We start from the raw sequence: 21,752 nt of genomic DNA, 5'->3' as shown, positions 1-21,752 counted from the left end.
TGATTGGTCCTGGCGGGTCTCGGCCTCCCTCTCAGGAAGGGTCATCCTGGGTTAAGCACTCCAGCTTTTATCACCCCTGTCCCTCAGACACGGACGAGTGGAACTCGCTCTATCACTGCCACTCATCTTCCCTAATCTCTCTCCCCTCTCTCTCTCCTCCAGCTCTCCCTCCTCAGAGGGCCCGACCAAGTGATTTTCTATGATTAAAAAATGCTCTTGTCATTTTCTATCCCTCTGTTGTATTCCTTTTACTTTCTGTGCTGAAAAGAGAGTTTTTTGGTGTGTGTATGTGTGTGTGTTTGTGATTGTGGGTTGTGTGTGTGTGTGTGTGTGTGTGTGTACAGAATGTGTGTGTGTAGAGATCAGAGTTGTGCGTGTTGTTCTCCAGTAGATTCTTCTTTATCTTTGTCTCGACCTCTATCCTCTTTTCCTTCTCTCTTCTTCTTCTTCTTCAGGAAAACTTGCTACCCAGCTCCCTCCTTCCCACCACAGCTTTTTGCATACCTGTCAACATTTAGCTTTCCAAAAACGGGAGATTTTTTTTCGTCAATAACAGTTTATGTGATGTGTTAATCAATTAAATTCCCAACAATTTCACAACAGCTAGTTCTGGAGTAGGCCGTTCAACTAGCCCGCTTGCTTACTGACGAGACTCAGGCTGCGCCAGTCGGCACCCGCTTCCTTATTTGGGTTTTTGGGTTGCCAGGTTTTAGCCTATGACAAAACAGTTGAAATTGAAACTAAGTGATGGTGTGTATGTGTAGGGTGTATTTCATACACAATCTGGCAACCTGAATGGATCAATGATTTTAAAATGAAGTTTGATGGCCATGCAAATTACGGGAGTTTTCCAGGAGAAATAACAAAACGGGAGGGTGCTGGGAGATGACCTTGAAATGCGGGAGAAACCCGGGGAAAACGGGAGTGTTGACAGGTATGGCTTTTTGACCTTCAACTTGGCCACAAACTCTCCCTGTGTCTCTCTATTTCTCTCTCTCTCTCTCTCTCTCTCCTCTTTCCCCCTCTTCTCTCTCTCCCTCCTCCTTTCTTTTCCCTCATGTTCTCTGACTCCCTTATTTGCTCTTTTATCTTCTTCCTCTCCCTTTCTTCCTCACTTTCTATCCATATCCCTCCATCTCTCTGCTTTCTCCCCTCTCCTCCTCCTCTCTCTCTCCCTACTCCATCCCTACTCTCTCTCTCTCTCTCTCTCTCTCTCTTTCTCTCGCTCCGTGGCACGTGACCTTGTCAGTCTTAGCTGTTCCCTGAAGAGCTGATTCAGGAAAAGCACAAACACACAAATCAACACAGTAGATGAGTTTGGATTTTTGACAATTTGGATGTCAAACAGCAAGCCCCCTGTAAACACACACACACACACACACACACACGCAAACACTTATGCACACACACACACACACACACACACACACACACCTTCAGCTGCAGCCCTTGAAACGGCCAGCCAATTAACACAGGAGCAGGCTGGGGCAGGACAGACGCTGTTACTGAGCAGCAGAGCCACTGGACCAGAACACACTGACGTCAGCCTCTCCTTCTCTACGCTTCCCCCTCTCCATCCCTCTCTCTCTCCTCCTCTCTCTCTCTTCCTCTATAACTCCATCTCAATGACTCTTCGCTGCTTTCCTCTATACATCTCCCTGCCTCCCTCGCCTTCTGTCCCTCTCTTTATTTCTCTGTATCAACCTTTCTTTCTCCCCCACCACTCTCATGCACTTAGCAACTCTATCCTTTCCTTCTTTTCCGAGCTGCCTGCCTCATCCTTTCCTCTCCCTCTCTCACATTTGTCCTTTCCACTTTTCATTCCTTCCCTCCTTCCTCCCTCCTTCCTGTTCCTCTCCTCCCTGGTGGCGTTATTGAATCATGCTGCTATAATCGCTCTGCAGGGCCCCGGAGAGTGGGGACCAAAACTGAGTTACGCACTCCTTCAAGTGCCCTCACTGCTGCAGCGTTCACACTGCCCCAGTCCAACCACGACCCACATCCCTGCCACTGAGCTGCCACTGAGTGGACTGGGCATAGATCTCACCCCTTGACCAGGGGTGTAGTGGGCGTTGGACGCGGGGGAGCGCCGTCCCCACACTTCTTGGAGCATCGTTTTGAGCATTTTAATAAGCATTTATATAACAAGTGTTGTTACCAGTGATAACAACGCATCCGCAAAAGCGTCTCCAATTAGGCCCTTTGTCGTCATGCAAGCACTCCACCATGCGTAAAGACATTAAAAACTGCGCAGCTTGTCATTCCGCGTTACCCGAAAGTAGCTAGAAAGTGGCTAGAAAACCATAGATTATACAACTGCCTGTATCCGAATCTAGCAAGCATCTTCATGGCCCACTGTTGCAATTCCTTCGTTTGTGTTTTGCAGAAAGCAAGTAGGCTAATCTAGTGGTCAAAATGTCACGATAAGCATGTGTGAGTAATACGAGTGATTTTTATCGAGGAGCTCCAATATAAGTGATAAGGCTATTTAACAATAAGTAATGACAAAACGGTGAACCTGAACAACTTTAGGAAAAACTTACGATTGGTGCAGTGTGCAGCTACTTCATCCAAACAAAAAACTGGCACTTGCCTGCCCAATGTTCTTTCTGTTATTTTTTTGTTTCATTGACTGTGCACCTCTGCATTTTAATCATTCGCAATGGCATTCATATGACGCCCCTCAAATTGAGCTACACCACACAGCGTGTTGAATGTGTGAATCCTGCTTGTGCTATTGTTATTGCTATGGTTTACGTCTGGAAATGAATGAAGCCATGCTATGCGTCAAGGAGATTAGACTACGCTAGATTACATAGGCTACTCTACATTATGGTTTGTCTGTTAATTGTATTATACAACAAAAGTAAAAGCTACAGACCATATTCATAGACTTTGGTGGAAAAGTGTAGTTTGGGTGAAGACATTAGGCTACATTTTGAAGCTAATCCATGTTTTTTATTTTTTTTTTTTGAATTCGGACTGACTTGGCACGGGTGAGGTATAGATTTGGCGTGGATGCCTGTGGTGCAGGTAGACCCGATTCTGTGAGCACAGACAAGAGTCCCATTTTGCCCCTCTGCACCAGGCTCTGGGACTCTCCTGTGTGGGGCAGCAGGACTGGACCCACTGTCCACCCAGACCCTGTGAGGTGTCAGGACAGTGTGATGTGTCAGGAGGAGTGTGGTGTGTGTGTGTGTGTGTGTCTGCGTGTGTGAGTGTGTGTGTGTCAGGACAGGACGGATGACATGAAGAGAGCAGAGAGGACAGGACACGGTGCACAACCTTTGGGAATCCATTTTTTCTTTCTCTGCTTTTTTTCCCCTCCCTCGCACACTCTCTCTGTCTCCCTTTCTTTCTCTCCTCCTCTCCTCTCCTCTCCCTCTTGCCGTTTCAAACTCTGCCTCTCTTTCTGTACTTTATTCTCCCTCTTACTCTCTTCCTCTTTTCCCCTCTTTTACCCCCTCCCTTCCTTCCCTCTTTCCACACAACCCCCTCCTCTCTTTCCCCCTCTCTCTCTTTCTACACCTGTTCTGTTGGACTAGCTGTTGCATTTGTATTCATAAAACAATAAAATGAGTTGCAGAGTTTAATTGGACTACAGCTGGGCAGGTCCCTAGGATCTCTAATCTCTCTGTTTTGGAAATGGACAATTTTTTTCTCTTTCTGGTGTCGAGGTGATGGGTGATGGGTGATGGTGTGTGTGTGTGTGTGGGGGGTCACCAACCCAGGGCTGTAATGAGGAAACTAAACAAATCAGGGCCCAATCTCCTCGGCTAGCCAACCTTTGCAATTCAAATCAGGCCGTCGGCGTAATGAGAGCCGCCTGCTGAATGCTAACAGGAGCTGGAGCTGGAGTCAGAGGCGCAGGGCGTGCGTGGCCGAGCACGTCCACTCTCCCGGAGGCCCGCGCCAACCGGTCCCCTTCTCACTCTCACACTCTTGTTTCTCTGCTTCTTCTTCCTGCCCTCTCTACATCTCTTTTATCGCTGGCTCGCTCTTGCGCTATCTCCCTGACAGTCTCTGACATCTCTCTCTCTCTCTCTCTTCTGTCTTTCTCTCTCTCTCTCTGCCCCCCATTTTTCTCTTTCTCTCACTTCTGTCTACCTTTTTTACTTGTTTGATTCTCTCCCACTCTTCCAATCTCTCTTTTCCCTCCCTTTCTTCTCTCCCTCTGAACCCGTCATTTCTCTCTCTCTCCCTCTGTTACTCTTCTCTATAGCTCTCCCTCTCTCTGCCTACCTTCTCCCCCCCTCTCTCTCCATTTCTCAACTTTCCCTCTCTTTTTCTCCATGCTTTGTCTCTAGCTAACACTAATTTCCCCTTCTCTTTCTAGAGTGCATCTACCCCCTCCCCTCCTCTCTCTCTCTCTCTCTCCTTCTCTCACTTCATCTGACTGCTCAGATAAAAAGCTGGAGTGTGGGGAGAGTGTGTGGTGCGCCCTCAGATTTAAAACATGCAAATTGAGAGCCGGCGTTTTTCCGACAGCTGTTTGAGGACGTGCCGCACACTGCGCTACGCTACGCTGGCACCATCCAGCAGAGCCGACTCACAACACGAGACCTGAGACGTAGGCAAGTTTCTCCAACCAACCCCACCGCTGCTACTTACACATGCATGTGTCTGCACCACCACCACCCCCACCACACCCTCACCCCCACCCTAGTCCTCAGACTCATCTATTTAATTAAACATCTAATCTCCTCCAAAACTTCAGGAGGAAAGAGGAGAGAAGGGGTGTGGGTGGGCATGGCTGTCAAATCATGTCACCTCATCATCTGCTCCAAACCAGAGAGGACTGCATGTGCTGCACTCGTGAGGCAAAAACAAGTTTCTTCAACATCCCCACAAACAAGGCACAGACATTATGGGCTCTATCTTGCACTCGAGCGCAATTGACTTTGCGCTAATCGCTTTGTGGGCGGATCTTGGGCGCTGTTGCTATTTCACTGGAGGGATAATGACTGTTGCGCCCGACGCAAATCTAAAATGGGGTGGTCTGTAGCAGCTACATTACTCATGGGTGTGGTTTGGGCGTAACGTGAAATAAACCAATCAGAGCGTCATCTCACATTCCCTTTAACAGCAGGCACGCTTGTTCAATAGCGGATTGATATTATGATGGCGGATTTGCCAGGCGCAGCCAGCAACGGTTCACAGCGCTATAGTCAGTTGGGAACAGTTTGCTATTGATTTTTCCTCTTAACAAAAGTTGTTTTGGGATCACTCTTACTGAATCACGAGGTTATGAATGCATGGTGATATTTTTGCAATGTAATCTAACATTACCTCACTATAGACAATGCAGATCTGTCAGATAAGCTCTCCTCTCCCGTGCTGCTGCTGGGGCATTTGGGTTAAAAACTTGAATTTCCCCTGGGGATCAATAAAGTATCTATCTATCTATCTATCTATCTATCTATCTAAATGGCATCGGCATGCAGTTCAACATCACGTCTCATTAAGTCCTCTAATATTTCCTAATTTATGTCATCAACACATCCGTGATTCGTGGAAATGTCTACGCTAGATTTATACCTATTTTTTCACATCGGATACCACACTGATTTCCCTCGTGTAGCAATATTTGTCCTTGTAATTATGTATGGTTTGGAGAAATGGGAACTGCATCGTATAGATGCCAGGAGCAAAGTGCATTGCGCAACACAGGCACCCAAGCAAGCACTTCTGCAGGTGTAAGCTACGGCTGTACCTTACCATCAGGCAACTCAACAACGAAAAACACTTTCCAAGTTGACCTATCTTTCCAACTCTGCACAGTATCCCATTAACTGCATGACAGTAGGCTATTTACAATATTTTATGTAAAGTAGAGTTTGTAAACACGTTATCATCAACTTAATGCAAACAACTTTTGTTTGAGCAGGAGAGAGAATAACAATGAATGGACGCAGCAACTACAGAAATTGTAGCCAAGGCTACTTGCTGCTTTCTTTTACTATCTATGGTTGCTGATTAACAGCACATAATAAGCTGATTTAAGCTAATTCACAAACTCATGACTTCAAGGACTTCAAAACTTCCATCATGGATATAAAATGTTTTTTGAAAACAACAGATGGAGGGAACATAGCAAAGCTTGGAGTTATGTCAGATGGGCTACAACAAGGTAGGCAAAATTGTGGTGCTTGTCAAAACCTTAGCGCAGCTGGAATAATGCTTATAGGCTAATGTTAAAGCGCACACGATGTTTAAAGCCATACACAACGGTAAATTGGAACAAAACTAAAAGGTAACTTTAGCCTTTGTAGGGCTGTATAAAGTTGTCCAAATTAATAGGTCGTAATTAGGCGTTGTTGTTGTAAAGATATTGCATGTAGATGAATGTTTCTATCTGTGCACAGGGTGTCTGTAGATCGGTGTGCATAGCATTCATTCCTGCATTCATTCCATGCATGCGCCCTTAAAATATCATCTGAATTTGCTCCACTGACTTTAGACCAGGAGGTTCCTGGTCTGTGGCAGAATTGTTTACTGAAACTGCAAAATATCAACAGGGACCGTTTGCGCCGGACCACGCCCCCTCTTTTCACTGAAACGCCCCCGTGGGGGCACATGTAGCTGTGGAGGGAAAATTCCAATATGCGCTGACTGCAAAATAGGAAAGACAAAAGCGCGAGTATACAAAGTCAATTGCGCTGGAGTGCAAGATAGAGCCCTATATCTGCATACACATAGCCTATACACATAATATATACAAAGCCTAAACATATACACATGGCCTAAACATATACACAAAGCCTAAACATATACACATAGCCTAAACATACACAAAGCCTAAACACATACACATGGCCTAAACACATACACATGGCCTAAACATATACACAAAGCCTAAACGCACACACATGGCCTAAACATATACACAAAGCCTAAACACATACACATGGCCTAAACTCTGACCTCCAGTTACTTGAAAGGGGGTCCTGAGATCTGAGACAGATAGTGCTCAAAACATTTATCTTGTTTATTTTATCAGAGTGTAATGTACATTGCAGGGAAAAAGCAATTCTAAAATATGTGTTTTCCTGTTTTAATATCTAATCCAATTTCTTTACAAAAATTGGACTTCACAGTTCACACTGTACAATTCAAGATGATAAATGCTTCTTTTCTGTCTGAATGGGACTGTTTTCTTGCAGTTCACTTCCAAACCATATAGAACACACACTACAATAAACCCTCTTATTAGCCTACTTCTAATTTCATTAGGACTTGATTATGTCGATCTCTGAAGAAAACACCTCGACTCAGCTGTACATAAAGTCGCATTAAGACTGGTAAATAGCTTCATATAAGTGCTATAGGGCCGTGTATATAATTGTTTTTTCTCTCATTATCAAGCTGGTGCAGGTTGTAATTGAGTTACCTGTTTAATAGAGTGTGTGAGAGTATGTGTGTGTGTGTTTGTGTGTGTGTGTGTGTGTGTGTGCGTGCATGTGCGTGCGTGAGTGGGAGAGATTATGAACCACTGAACTGATTAGAGTCCACTGGTAATAGGTTCTAAGCACAGGTAAGTAATTACATCTGGGAAATAGGGAGGAACCAATTTGATCCAAGCCCTTATGAATCAGTAGCGTAGTAGCCTATATATCAGTGATTAGTCTTCCATGTAGAAACACCTTCAGAGCAGTTCATTAAGACAAGAAAGAGGCTCTAAAATGCTGGATCGATGTAGTCAGGTCTGAACTATAGTGTCCTCAGAGGGAGAGGATTATGACTAAACATCACAAGAAAGATGTCTGAAATGATGGCAAATCAATTAACATGGACACTGAGGTGTGTGCGTGTGTGTGTGCATATGTGTGTGTGTGTGTGTGTGTGTGTGTGTGTGTGTGTGCCAATGTGCATTCATGAAACTATGATCTGTTTCAGCATCAATGTTTATTTATATTTTCCCATCTGGTTTGTCTCTGTTGTTAAAGCAAAGCACACACACACACACACACACACACAAGAACAAAGGCAGTCGTTTAGCAGAAGAGACTCTGGCCGAAGCACTAGCCATTCGTTCCTTCTATGATGACCCTAAAAACACATACAACTACACAAGCTGATAAAACAAAATTCAAAACAGCAAAATCTAAAACAAATCTAGCTTGTTTTAAAAAAAAAATTTATTATCACAGTGCATTTGCTACATTGCAACTATTAAGTATAAGTATAAGTATATATACTCTTGATCCTGTGAGGGAAATTTGGTCTCTGCATTTATCCCAATCCGTGAATTAGTGAAACACACTCAGCACACAGTGAACACACACAGTGAGGTGTTGCTGCCTGCAACAACAGCGGCGCTCGGGGAGCAGTGAGGGGTTAGCCGTTCCTACTGGTTGGGGTTCGAACCGGCAACCCCCCGGTCACAAGTCCGGTTCGAACCGTATTAAGGTAAATACAATGTATCCAGTGACAATGACTCAATTGCCAATTGACATGTCTATGAGAGGAGAAGGAGGAGGAATGCCCACCGAAGTAAAAGGGCTGGCCAGGAGAAATTCAACTCAACACAGAGTAGCCACACACTCTGATCCCTTTAAGTTAATACATTTATTAAAGACTGATGTTTTGGCAAACAGGCTTTATCAAGGTTCCATTGAACATGTCTGACTAATATTCTATTCATATCTAAAGTAGGGATTAAAGCATTAGGACTAGTGTTGGAACAGTCACTGCCTGAAAAGCAGTTGGCCCAGATTCACTCCTCTAAAATTGCCATCCCTTAGATCACCTTAGATAAAGACGTCTGCAAAATACCATTTTACCTTTGACAATATTAAACATTTAATTATTTGTAATTATCCCTATACATGATTTTTATAATGAACAATTATCATTTTGTAAAAACAATTATTATTATGTAACAAAGACACTGTTATATAATTTTATGAACACCTTTTTGTAATATGAGTGTGTAAAATCATACTGTTACAATACAACACCATTAGAGATTCCCATGCAGTCCGTGCATATAAGAAAGTAATTGAATAAGATGTAAGACTTTGGTGTTCACACATAAATACTTCTGGAACGCTCTGTCAGTGAAGGAGTTAAAAGCAAGCTAGACGCTAAGCTGCAGGCCATGGAGGGAGATGAGATGACAGTGACAGAAAGAGAGATAGTAGAGAGAGAGAGAGAGAGAGAGAGAGGGAGAGAGGAAGGGAAGGAATGGGGAAGAGAGAGGGAAGGACACAGATGCGCATAAATCTGTGTGTACCAATTCTGTCGGAGACATGACCCTATACATCTCTCTCTCCAGCCCTCTTTCTCTCTCTCTCTCTCTCTTGCTTTCTTTCTTTTTTCTCTTGCTTTCCCATCTACAGTTTAAACACATCAGCGATGTGATGATTATCCTTGGATAAATGTGCACATGAGATGTGATTAATTAAAGTCGAATAAAAAAAGTTTGCACAAAATCACACAAAATCCACAAAATCAACCACATCCAAACACAAACACAAACCCCCCCCCCCCCCACACACACACACACACACAAACACACATACATGAGTAGCCACAAACTCACATACACACCACTTTTGCGTGTGTAATGAGTCCGTATTATGAATAATATGACTTAACAGTTGTAACCGTTGTAAACAGCATAAACTGGCTTCAAAAGGCACAGCTAGACTTTTGCTGACTATATATAAATGTATGTGGGTATTATCAATATTTTAGCATGGGGAGTTTTTGATGCACTTGCATACTGACTATTTACTGGATATGAAAGTGCATAAGTAAATATGTGTATGTATATCACGTTCATATCTGTACCTACTTACATGTGCATCACCCAATCTCTGAGTATTGGAATCATAACTTTTTATATACATAAGTAGTACCGGTATATTCTGACATTTCTGTTATGTGTTCTTGCACATATGACTTTTGACTGCTGACACATACTGTTTTTATTTCATACTTTTATACTCTGTTCTTGTGTAATCTCTGAGCATATCCATGTGTGACTATGTCTTTATAAATATTATATTTTTGCAGTGTTTTATTGTTCTGCATTGTTGCATCCTGAAAGAATTGTGAAGAAGCTTTATAGTCTACTGTATTTCTCCTGTCCTTGTCCTATGCAAGCATCCTTTGTTTATCCTTGAATTCAATGAAAGCCTGTCTTTTCACTGTCCTGTGAAATCCATGATGGGGTGAAACAAACATGTACTTCTCTCCCTTGAGGGCCACTGGCCCCTCATTGAAAAGAATAAAGCCTGGATCCTGATCTTGCATCGTCCTGATTGAGTCTTAAGAGAAATATGGTAGTAAAAATATACTATCAGTTATGGAGGTTCCAACCGTGAGATTAAAATTTTGGATTTAAATTAGATTCAAATTTTGCTGACAGATCTTCAACATCGTGTTTGATGGCACACTCTTAAGGTAAGGTAATTTATATTTTCTGGTGGTGAGATATTAGGGAGTTGTCCTAAATAGTCCTTGTCAGACTATCGCGCTCCAGCAGGGAGCTCTGTTGGGCGTTAGTAACAAGCTTGTTTTGTTCCTGTAAATGGCCCGTAAGTATTTTTGAAAATACTTTCGTCTCTATGAGACTGGCGTTAGAACAATAGTTCTGGAAATAGCCATGTATGTTTTAGACAGAAACATATTCGGTCCTATAGACACAATCTGGAGCTTATCGGATTAAGCTTTCAGGGTAGCCGGGGTCTTGGCCATTCCCCACTTTACGGCTACATTTGGGGGGACTGCTTACCTAAGAATCTCTCACCTGAAAATTAAATTGCATAAGAGTGTTGCTGGTCATAACAGATGTATGAAACCAAAAAATTGAAGTAGCCTATAAAGATGATGAACTGAAAGCGTAATATTAATAGTTAGGCGTCGAATGACGTTTTCCACCGTTTAAAGTAAAGACATTGGAGTTGGTATGATACTGTGTTCTTCAAATTGATAAAAGTGCAACTAGTTTGAAATTGGATTGATAATGCAACTTTTAAATTATGGAGACTTATGATGGATGATCAGGATCCAAGTAATATTTGCCCCATCTGCAAAGATGGAGTTTTCTATGTTCAGTGTTATGTGTTGCAACATGATGAGTTTGTCTTGTCTTGTCTGTCTTGTCACTGCTATTGTCAACATGGGCCCTGAATGAATGAATGAATGTGTGAGTGTATGTGCTGGCCAGCATGTGTGAATGTGGAAACTTAATTCCAATGGTAATAGCTTTGTACCAAAGGGAACTTTTTATAAATGTAACACAGATTTAATTTCTTTGGTGATCTACAATCACGGTCCTGTTTTTATAATGTTTTGAATATTGTTTTATGAATTTCTGCCATGTCAGAGTGGCTTTGTTGTTTGCTTTTGTACATTTGTCTTCCATACTACATGATTGCAAGTCTCTTACTCTTTGATTTCTTATAATATGCTTATAAGACAAATTGATTTCCAGGTTGGCTGGTGATTTATTTAATGGTGAGCCAATGTTTAATGCAATCAAGACTGACAATTGTTGTTATTTTTGTTGTTCTATTATTGTTGTTGTTATTTTATTTTATTTTGATTTCTTTCCTTTCATGTCTGGCATTCTGACCAGGGCAAGGCCAGATTACTGTTACTTTCCTTATCTTACTGTATTTTATTTCTATGGTTTATATGGGGAACACAATGGTAAACATTTGCAATGAGCATGTATCTAGTGTTATTGTCTGTTCCTTTACACACTTCCTTTTCCCCTCTGTAATACTAAGTTTGACTCATGATTACTTAGTTTATTTTTACTCTAGTCACTTAAAGCTGAAGATAATAAGTTATGTACTGGTTTTTGTTGTATGCTCCGGTCTAAGAGCATAGACTCTGTAAGTTTTTTTGTTGCTTTAAAGCACCTAGGCTATACAGATGCTGGTAGTACAAATATCATTTATTTTTCTTCGATTTGATTCTCTTTGACTTTGAATTTTATTTTTGTTATTCTGTTGCACCTTTATTTCTTTATATTACGGTTTATTTCATTTGATTTCCTTCTCAGTTTGTCCTGACTAGGAATACTTGTTGCTCAGATGATATGGTTACAGATTTCCCAATTCCATTATAGGTGCCAAGATAACAGGAGGATATTTTTATATAATCCCCATCTGAGCCTTTTCAGGCTGTGTCGCTATTTTATTTTTATTTTATTTTTTCCTTGTTCTCATTGGTTTAATTTCTGATGGTCTGTTTGCTTGCTTTAACTGCTGATATATATTCTAATTTCATTAGAAAACATATGGGTTAAAGTTTCATTTTTTATGTTGTTTGTTTGTTTGTTTTGTAATGATTTATTTCATACATTTTCAAGCTTTGCTCCTAGCCACCCATCACCGGATGATATTTGATGTCTACAAACAGAACCATACCATGTTATTTCATACAATGACGTCCTCCTGTAATTTGTTTTGTTATCAGTTTCGGAGACGGATCTGATGGACAAGGGTGTGCCACCGATCCGAAGGGGGATGGTTGATGGTTTTTTTAACAATGGTGATGGTGATGTGTGTAAATAGCCTGTTACAGGTTGAGTACTTGGGCTCCTCAAGAAACTCTACCTCTCAAGAACACTGTTTAATAGATTTGGACCACTGTCATAAGAAATGTTTACATTATTACTAGGAATTCTGTTCTGAGGCATCACAAGCCTCAAAGTTCATGTACTGTCTTGTTTGCGTGTTTGGAAGTATAACTGAGAGGTCAAGACAGACCTGACTGCAGCTGACGTCATCTTTGAAAAATGTTAAACTCCACTGAATGATCCTTTGCTTATTATTACTGGAATGACAGCTAAAACCTTTTTGCTCCAAGACTACATGTATTTTCAAGATCTGTTTACAGACTCTGAAGTCGCAGACCCAGAGACATCCTAACGACGCATGTCTCACTTCCCCCGCTGGCTTCTCATGGGACAGAAGTGTGATGGTGGAAGACACAGCTTATCGAAAGGGGGACAGTCCTTTGATCTGATATCCAACACCACCACTGAAGACCCCAGCAGCACAGTGTTCCTGGGAGAGCAGCATTTGGAAGTCTTGTGTACCATCCCACAAAAGGACCTTGGTCAGAACATCACGAGAAAGATTGGATCAATTTAGAATAGTGGACCTGCTGTGGGCAGAATAACCCCCAAAAACAGCAAGGATCCGAAGGTTCCAGGTAGTCGACCCTGACCTTCAGACTAGAGAATTTTTATTTTTGTTAGTATACTTTAACTGGAGAAGGAAAGATTGAAGAAAAGAAGAGGAACACAGGGTGTGGGGGAACGCCCCCTATTAATAGAGCCAAGCGCCGCACATACACACACATACACATTCTAAACATTGTGCACCACATGAAGTAACCCACCTGTGATTTTATTCTATTGCATTGTGCACCACAAGAAGAATGGAAACTGGCTTTGGTTGCATTTTCTTAGCTGTTTCTATAGTAGATGATGTCAGTCTTTCTACTGTTGTTATTTTTATTCTCCCATGATCTGTAACCTCCTTCCACACCCTAAAAGTCCTCTGTTGTTAATAAGCTGATTCATAATTTATGTTAGCAAGTTTAGATGTTCAAGTCTTTAAGAAAAGGGGGATTTGAAAGAATTGTGAATAAGCTTTATAGTCTACTGTATTTCTCCTGTCCTTGTCCTATGCAAGCATCCTTTGTTCATCCTTGAATTCAATGAAAGCCTGTCTTTTCACTGTCTATAGCCTTTTGCTTATCACCAGGTGTGAAATGTTAATGTTTGTAGAACAGCATGTGTCCAGGAAAGGGGGTAGTTTTTAATTAAAAGACAATAGAAGCTGGCCAGACTTGACGTCACCCAAAAGGCCACATCCCCCACACACCACACCTTTACCTTGCATATTCATACTAGTAGGTCACTCCTTCTCTTTGTGTGTAACTTTAAATATGGTAGACTTTTTCTGTATAGTCAGAAAAGTCAGAGAATACTGAGAATCTGGTGAAATCCATGATGGGGTGAAACAAACATGTACTTCTCTCCCTTGAGGGCCACTGGCCCCTCATTGAAAAGAATAAAGCCTGGATCCTGATCTTGCATCGTCCTGATTGAGTCTTAAGAGAAAAATCCCCTGCGTCAGTATAGCTATTTGCTCCAGATTGCCAGATTGGCACTAATCAGGGTCTGTGTGGTTCCTGTAAAATGGGATGACCAGTGCCATACCCCGTCAACCTGGAAGGATACCTAAACCCTGAGTATTTTCTCGTCTAGTTAGAGCAGCTGGTGGATCTTTATGCAAAGTCATGCTGTTGCTCCCTTGATGCACATCAGAGTAAATATAGCTCTGTTCCTGATTTTTCCCGCCATTGCCTGACTGGGTCTTCATTCATCTGTGGTATCAAAATTACCGTCAATATTTAAAGTGTTATCACAGAAATACTCTGTTCGTCTAGCAGCAGGAGCAGCTGTATGACAAATTGTTTGTGTCTGTCTGTGTGTGTGTGTGTGTGTGTGTGTGTGTGTGTGTGTGTGTGTGTGTGTGTGTGTGTGTGTGTGTGTGTGTGTGTGTGTGTGTCTGTGTGTTTATGTGTGTGTGTGTGTGTGTGTGTGTGTGTGTGTGTGTGTGTGTGGTGTAAAACGGTGTGTGAGACTGACATACCTGAAGGGCCTCGGTGCCCGGCTGCTGCAGCAGTTTGACGGTCCTGCCGCCGGCACTCTTCTGTCCGCGGCCGTCGTGCCAGGTGAGGTTGCCGCCGGGCTTGCGCGGCAGCTGGTAGTTGAGCTCCTCGGCTGAGACGGTGTGCTCCAGGCCCGGACGGCAGAAACTAAAGCTGGAGGCAGCTGGAGAGACGCGAGGACCGGCAGAGAGAGGGCAAGAGGGGAGGAAGAGGGGGAGGAGGAGGAGAAGGGGGGAGAGAGAGAGAGAGAGAGAGAGAGAAGAGATAATAGGTGAGGCAGAAGAGAGGGAAGGGGAAGAGGTTGAGTGGAACAGATGAGGAAAGACAGGAGAGAGGAGAAGAAAGGAAAGAACAGAAGAGGAGAGGAGAGGAGAATAAAGAGAAAAGAGGGGGGTGGGTGGGGAGGAGGATGAGATGTTAGCAAGTCGGTAAAAGTGACAATCCATCCACAACTTGTGCAGAATAGCAAGAGACACTGCTAAAATAACTACCATCTGACCATCCAGATCTGTCATTGATTGGTTCGGTCTGCCTTGACCTGAGACAAAAGTTAAACATGTCATCACACTAGATGTCAAGGACAAAACAACAACAGCTGAAAAGATCCAACAGGCAAAGACAAGACTTCAAATATAAACTGGTGACATACGGTGTACTCTGTATATTCTTCAAAACACACACACACACACACAAACGCATACACAAAACACACAGCATACACACACATAAACACGGAGAGCCCTCATCAGATGCTGTCAAGCTGCTCAGTCACTTTGTCGGTATATTTGTGTGATACAACGCTCTGTACAAACACTGAGTAATCCAACACGAGAGGTGTTCAGCAAGCCTAGTCATACACACCATATCCACATCCATATGGAGCAATTGTCCACAGCAGATGGACCATGAAGACACAACCAGCGCATGTGAAATGCAAAGCGAATGCTTACCCTTCATGTTGGGAGAACTGCCACAAGCACCCCGCGCACACAGCATGGGGTGCATGGTGTGTATCCTGTCTGTGTGTGTGTGTGTGTGTGTGTGTGTGTGTGTGTGTTCAGAGGCACGGCCACTCAAAGTCTGACATGCTCCTGCACTCTCAGGCTCCTACATCTGCGCTCACTCTTTTACTATCCCCCCTCTCTCTCTCTCTCTCTCTCTCTCTCTCTCTCTCTCTCTCTCTCTCTCTCTCTTGTTAACTCCCTCTCTCCCACTCTTCCCCTCAGAATCTCTTTAGCCTTTCCCATGTCCTGCTCATTACCTCTTTCTCTCTCCCTCTCTCCCTCCGTCTGTTCCCTGTCCTCCCTCTCTTTCTCCCTTCTGCTTTCTCTCTGTTCTTCCGTCTGTTCCTCTCTCTCTCTCTCCCTTCCCCTCTCTTGCTCCATCTCTACTTCCTCTTTCTATCCTCCTCTCTTCCTTTCAGCCTCTCTGTTTCTCCAGTTATCTCTTCTGCCGTCTCTGCCTCTCCTCTCGTTCCCTCATCTCTCCATCCTCTCTCTCTCTCTCTCTCTCTCTCTCTCTTCATCTCTCCCACCCTCCCTCCATCTCTCTCTGTGTGATTGAGTGGCAGCTGCCAGCTCGTGGGGGAGATAAGAAGCAGTCTGAGTCTGTCTGTGGCAGAGGCCCAAGGCCCTCCATATCAGACACAGGGGAGAGAGAGCAGAACGGAGGAGAGGAGAGCAGAGGAGAGGAGGAGAGGAGAGGAAAAGGGGTGGAGGAGAGGAAGAGAAGAGAGTGGGGACAGAGGAGAGGAGAGAGAGGGGGAAAGGGGTGGAGGAGAGGAAGAGAAGAGAGAAGAAAAGAAGAGAGGAGAGGAAGGGAGAGGACTTGAGAGGAGAGATGAAAAGAGGAGAGGAGATGGAGCAGACAAGAAGAGAGGTGGAAGAGAGGAGGAGAGGAGAGGAGAAGAGAAGAGAGGATAGGAGAAGAGAGAAGAGGAAAGGAGAGGACTTACGAGGAGAGAAGAAAATAGGACTGGATAGATGGAGCAGGTGGAGGGGAGATGACAGGTCAGAAGAAGAGAAGAGTGGAGAGGAGAGGTGAAGCAGGCGAGAGGAGAGGAGAGGGGAGAGGGCGGGGCTTGTGAGGGCTCCACTAATCTCCTCTCCCAGCAGTCCAGGTTCAGAAGAGCGCCATTGCTCACTCCACGGGAAGCCTTCGGTCCACACACAGCATCTGCACCACTCACACCCACAGCACAGTTTCAAACAACTTTAAATGTGTGTGTGTGTGTGTGTGTGTGTGTGTGTGTGTGTGTGTGTGTGTGTGTGTGTGTGTGTGTGTGTGTGTGAAATGTTGTTGAAATTCTGCTGACCCTTCTGCTGATTCCATGAAACCTGAGTGTGGATTGGCTGAGATTGTTAAGGGCTCAGTCCGAGCCACTGTGTTTGTTTCCTGTGTATGAACACCAAAGTGTTTTTTAGACTGAATGGACAGCTAGAGACCTGTGACAAGCAATAAAAAAGCAATAAAAAAGTGTATGGTATTAGACCACATGGATTATCTTCACAAATAGCGTATTGTGGGCTGTGAACGGTATCAAAGTAGCACAGACAAAATATCGGAAAATCGGATATGAGAGAGGTAGCATTGCTGTGTGAGTGTGTGTGTGTGTGTGTGTGTGTGTGTGTGTGTGTGTGTGATGCTAGTGAGTGTGTATGTCCTGAACTCACACCTGCATTGTGGTGCACCTGTGCAGGCCAGGTCATGATACTAATGAGTGTTGACTCCTGCGTGACGAGGACCCAACGCTTACCACCTTGCTCTCACCAGCTGAGCAGAGGACCCTGAGGGTACGCTTTTACTGACTTGCTAACACACACACACACACACACACACACACACACACACACACATCCCCTCAGCCATAAACCTTTCTGAGCTGTTTTCCCAGTAGTCACACACACTTACACACATATATAAGCACATACACCCACAGCAGTGGCCTCTATATTGGCCTCTAAGCATCTTTCCCAGACACACACACACACACACACACACACAAACAAGCACACACAAACACAAACACACACAGCAGTGGCCTCTATATTTGCCTCTAAGCATCTTTCCCAGACACACACACACACACACACACACACACACACACACAAGCACCCACAAACACAAACACCCCCTTCCCGAAGCCAAAGCCTCTCTAGCCAGTTTCCCCACATACACACAAACACACACACTTGCGCGAGTCTACAAATTAAGACTTTAATGATGAGCTTATGTGAAGCATTGGTCTTAAATTGAAAAGAAAAAAGGACTCAAAGGGCTCTTTCTTTTCTCGAACCCCCCTCAACTCCTCCAAAACACACACACACACACACACACACACACATTCACTTCCCCGGTACTTCTTCTAAGCATGCCTCTCGCTCTCCCTGTTGGCCTCTCTTATGTAAGGCCTTCTGCTGCCATCGCTAATGTGATTATCGCCACAGAGAGAGCACTCGCTACGAACAAAATATTTAATGATGAGTAAGAGACGACACCAGCACACATCACACACACACATATGAGGACTACAGAGAGAGAGAGAGAGAGGGAGGGAGAGAGGGAAAGATGGAGGGATAAAGGGAAAACAATGAAGTAAAGGAAAAGATGGAAAAGAAGCGAGAGATGATAGGAGGAGAAAAGTGGGAACAGAGAGGGACTGAAAAAGAGGGAGAGTAAGACAGATTAACAGAAAGAGAGTGACAGAGGGAGAGAGAAACAGAGATGAGCACAGAAGGAGAAAGAGCAAGCTTTATAAAACCTGAGCGATGTTTAATAAATATTACATTAACCACTCTTCATGAAACCCACTAAGGATGGATGTGCTAACACGCAAAGTCTGTGTGTGTGTGTGTGTGTGTGTGTGTGATGGGGTTGTAGAGTGTTTGCGGATGGGAAAGTTCACGGCTGGGTCCCACGGCCTGGTGCCCAGTGCTCTTCTGGAGAGGCTCACAGCTTCCTGTGTTCTCCCAGGCCTCTCTCCTCTCTTGGGCACACTAGTGAGGGGTGGGGTCCCTCCTCTCCCTCTCCCTCTCAATACACACACACACACACACACACACACACACACACACATATATATATACACACACACACACACACACACACACACACATACACACACACACACACACACACACACACACACACACACACACACATATATATGCTCTCCCTCTTTTCCTTCTATATTCCCTCTTCTTCTCTCTCTCCCTTTCATGATCTTACCCCTTCTCCCTATCCCCCTCTTTTCCTCTCCCCCTCTCTCCTTCTCTCTCTCTCCCCCCCCCCCTCCCTCATTCTGTCCACTGAGGGCTACTGAGAGGGAGAAGGGCCGAGACAAACAAACTTCTCATCACCTCAAACGCTCTCCACGGACACGCCAGAGGAAAGATCAGTGCAAAGGGTAATGATGAGGCAACGAGACAGAGAGAGAGAGAGAGAGAGAGAGAGAGAGAGAGAGAGAGAGAGAGAGAGAGAGAGAGAGAGAGAGAAGAGAGATACAGAGAGAGAACAAGGGAGATAGGATAGAGAGAAAGGGAGAGAGAGTGAAGGAAAGAAGAAAGGAGAGAGAAACAGAGGGAGGAAGAGGAGAGAGTGAAAGGAAGAGGGAGAGAGATGGTACTAGAAGATAGAGAGAGAGAGAGTTCTAGAAAGAGGTGTGGGGTAACAAGTGAAAAGGGAGGTGAGAGAGAGATAAGAGAGGGGAAAACAGAGAGGTGCTAGAGGGGGAGCTGCTGGAGAACGAGGCGTGTCTGAGAGCAGCAGAGCCGCCTCCCTGCCTCCCTCCTGCCTCGCCATGCCTCCCTTCGCTTCTGCTCCCATCCTCTACTGTCTGCCTGGCTCCCCTCTTCTCTCCTTCACTCCCCTCTTCTCTCCTTCGCTCCCCTCTTCTCTCCTTCGCTCCCTCTCCACTCCCCTCTGCTTTCTGCTGTCTGCCAGGCAGGAGCCCAAAACACACGCGTACCCTCGCCAGGGCTCCTGGCCTTATTACCGTCAATCACACTCGCAGGGGTTCGAGAGGCAAGCAGAGAAGCTTAAACTGACACGAACACACACACACACAGTTACTCGCTAAGGAGAAGATATGTTGGAGGCGGCAAAATTGACGAGGAAGCCTGATTGCATCTCAAGCTTGTCAATCATGTATAAAAGTGGGAGGAGACAGTAGACTTTTCCTAAAGCTATCTAGAGCAGGAAGAGATGGTGCATGTGGAGGATGAGAGAGGGAGAGGTCTGTAGAGGAGAGGAGGGCTGGAGTGACTGGAGAGGTGGACAGTCCTCTTCACTTGTCCGCCTGTTCCATTCTTGTACAGAGGTGACCTGAGATACAGAGAATGTGCCACTCTCCTGAGCGTCGCTCAATAGCGCTGTGCGTTATGATAATGGGGAAATAGCTATGCTGACTAGTCTAACCTGTGTGAAGGTCATCTGGGAAACGCACTTGAGGTTAAACTCATGCTGCCTCTGCCTCAGCTCATATGATATTCATCTGAAGGGGCTCCAGAATAACATTACTGTCAACACGTCTCAGTTCACCTCCACAAAACCCCCCACCCACCCACACACACACACACACACACACACACACACAGACAGACAAACACACACAGTCCCGCACACTGCCATACATCTCAGGTTTTCCCCGCGTTGAGTCGCTCGTAAAATAAAACCAACCAGGTGTCCCTTACAAGCATTAATTGTGATTGCTGTTGTGACATCCTGACCCCTCCACGACAATAAAGTTATTTGACATCAACCCAGGAGCCATTGGAGGTCTTAATTGACAGCGGTACCCTTCAGCAAGGGCACAATATGTCCCAGCCCAGTAGTGCTGTCATCCTCTCTCTCTCTCTCTCTCTCGCAGCCCTCCAGTGACCTTCTTGCTGGATTGATGGACATTAAGCATCGCTGTCCTTCCTCATAAAGGAAAAGGGCACAGAGAACATCAAGGATGAGGAACAGAGAGAAGGAGACATGTGGAAGAGAGGGGGGGTGGTATGGGATGGATGGATGAAAGAAGATGGAAGGAAGATGAGAGAGGTGAGAAAAGGGAATGAGGGGAGCAGAGAGGAAGTCAGGGAAAGATGATAGAGGGAGAAAACGAGAGAGGAATAGACATCAAAAGCAGAGCGAGGGATGAGAAGAGGGAGAGAAGAACAGGTAGAGATAAAGAAGGCAGAGAGAAGAGTGGACGGGAGGAAATGGAGAGTGGGGATAAGAGAAGAGGAGGTGACGAGGTGAGAGGAGAAGAGGAGGTGAAGAGGAGAAGAGGAGGTGACGAGGAGAAGAGGAGGTGAAGAGGAGAAGAGGAGGTGACGAGGTGAGAGGAGAAAAGGAGGTGACGAGGTGAGAGGAGAAGAGGAGGTGAAGAGGAGAAAAGGAGGTGACGAGGTGAGAGGAGAAGAGGAGGTGACGAGGTGAGAGGAGAAATGGGACGAAAAAGTGAAGGAATTACTTTTAAGTTTAAGTAACCCGTAACAACAGGAAACCCACAGCAAATAAAGTGAAGACATCCTAAAATCCTTAACCAGAAAGGAAATGGAGAACAGCTGCACGTAAACAAAAAACAAAAACAAAACAAAACAAATGATAAACAATCACAGCTCAGTGGGAAATGACATGACAAGAGAAGTGAGGGCTGGAGAGCAGAACAGGAGCACCATGGAGATAACAGAGGAGAGGAGAAAGGGAAGAGAGGAGGAGAGGAGAGGAGGAGAGAGGAGAGGAGAGAAGAAAGGGAGGAGGAGAGGAGAGTGGAGAACATGAGGGGAGGAGGAGAGGGGAGTGGAGAAAGGTAGGGGAGGAGGAGAGGAGAGGAGGAGATACGAGAGAGGAGAGGAGAAAAGGAGGGCAGGGGGAGAAGAGAGATGAGAGAGGAGTGGAGAAAGAGAGGGGAGGAGGAGAGGAGGAGAGAGGAGAAAGGGAGGAGAGGAGAGGAGAGGAGAAAGAGAGGGGAGAAGGAGAGCACATAAAACAGCCTGGAGAGCTGAGAGGAGGGGAGGGGAACAGAGTGAAAAGGGGGTCAGAGAAGAAGCTGTTAAAAAAGAGAGGAGAATGGCGTGGAGGTGAAGGATGGGGGGAAAGGGAAGGCGTGGGGGAAGGTA

The 21,752-nt window shown here is 44.7% G+C and overlaps 1 protein-coding gene across 3 annotated transcripts in view; it reads right to left on the bottom strand.

Moving 5' to 3' along the window:
• The window catches only part of samd10b (sterile alpha motif domain containing 10b), an 82,632-nt gene that overhangs the window by 28,366 nt on the left and 32,514 nt on the right, over positions 1-21,752 (bottom strand). For 2 of the 3 annotated variants that reach the window (XM_048241146.1, XM_048241148.1), the window contains one exon: positions 14,628-14,809. In XM_048241146.1, the coding sequence (XP_048097103.1) occupies positions 14,628-14,809 (182 nt within the window). Of the gene's footprint in view, positions 1-14,627; positions 14,810-15,507; positions 15,556-21,752 lie in introns of those variants that run through there. The other variant, XM_048241147.1, reaches the window with a different exon arrangement.

The sequence above is a fragment of the Alosa alosa genome, chromosome 4 (genome assembly GCF_017589495.1).
Source record: "Alosa alosa isolate M-15738 ecotype Scorff River chromosome 4, AALO_Geno_1.1, whole genome shotgun sequence".
Classification (NCBI taxonomy): domain Eukaryota; kingdom Metazoa; phylum Chordata; class Actinopteri; order Clupeiformes; family Clupeidae; genus Alosa; species Alosa alosa.
The sequence above is the reverse complement of the archived record's forward strand: the minus strand, read 5'-3'. Positions and strand labels throughout refer to the sequence as shown.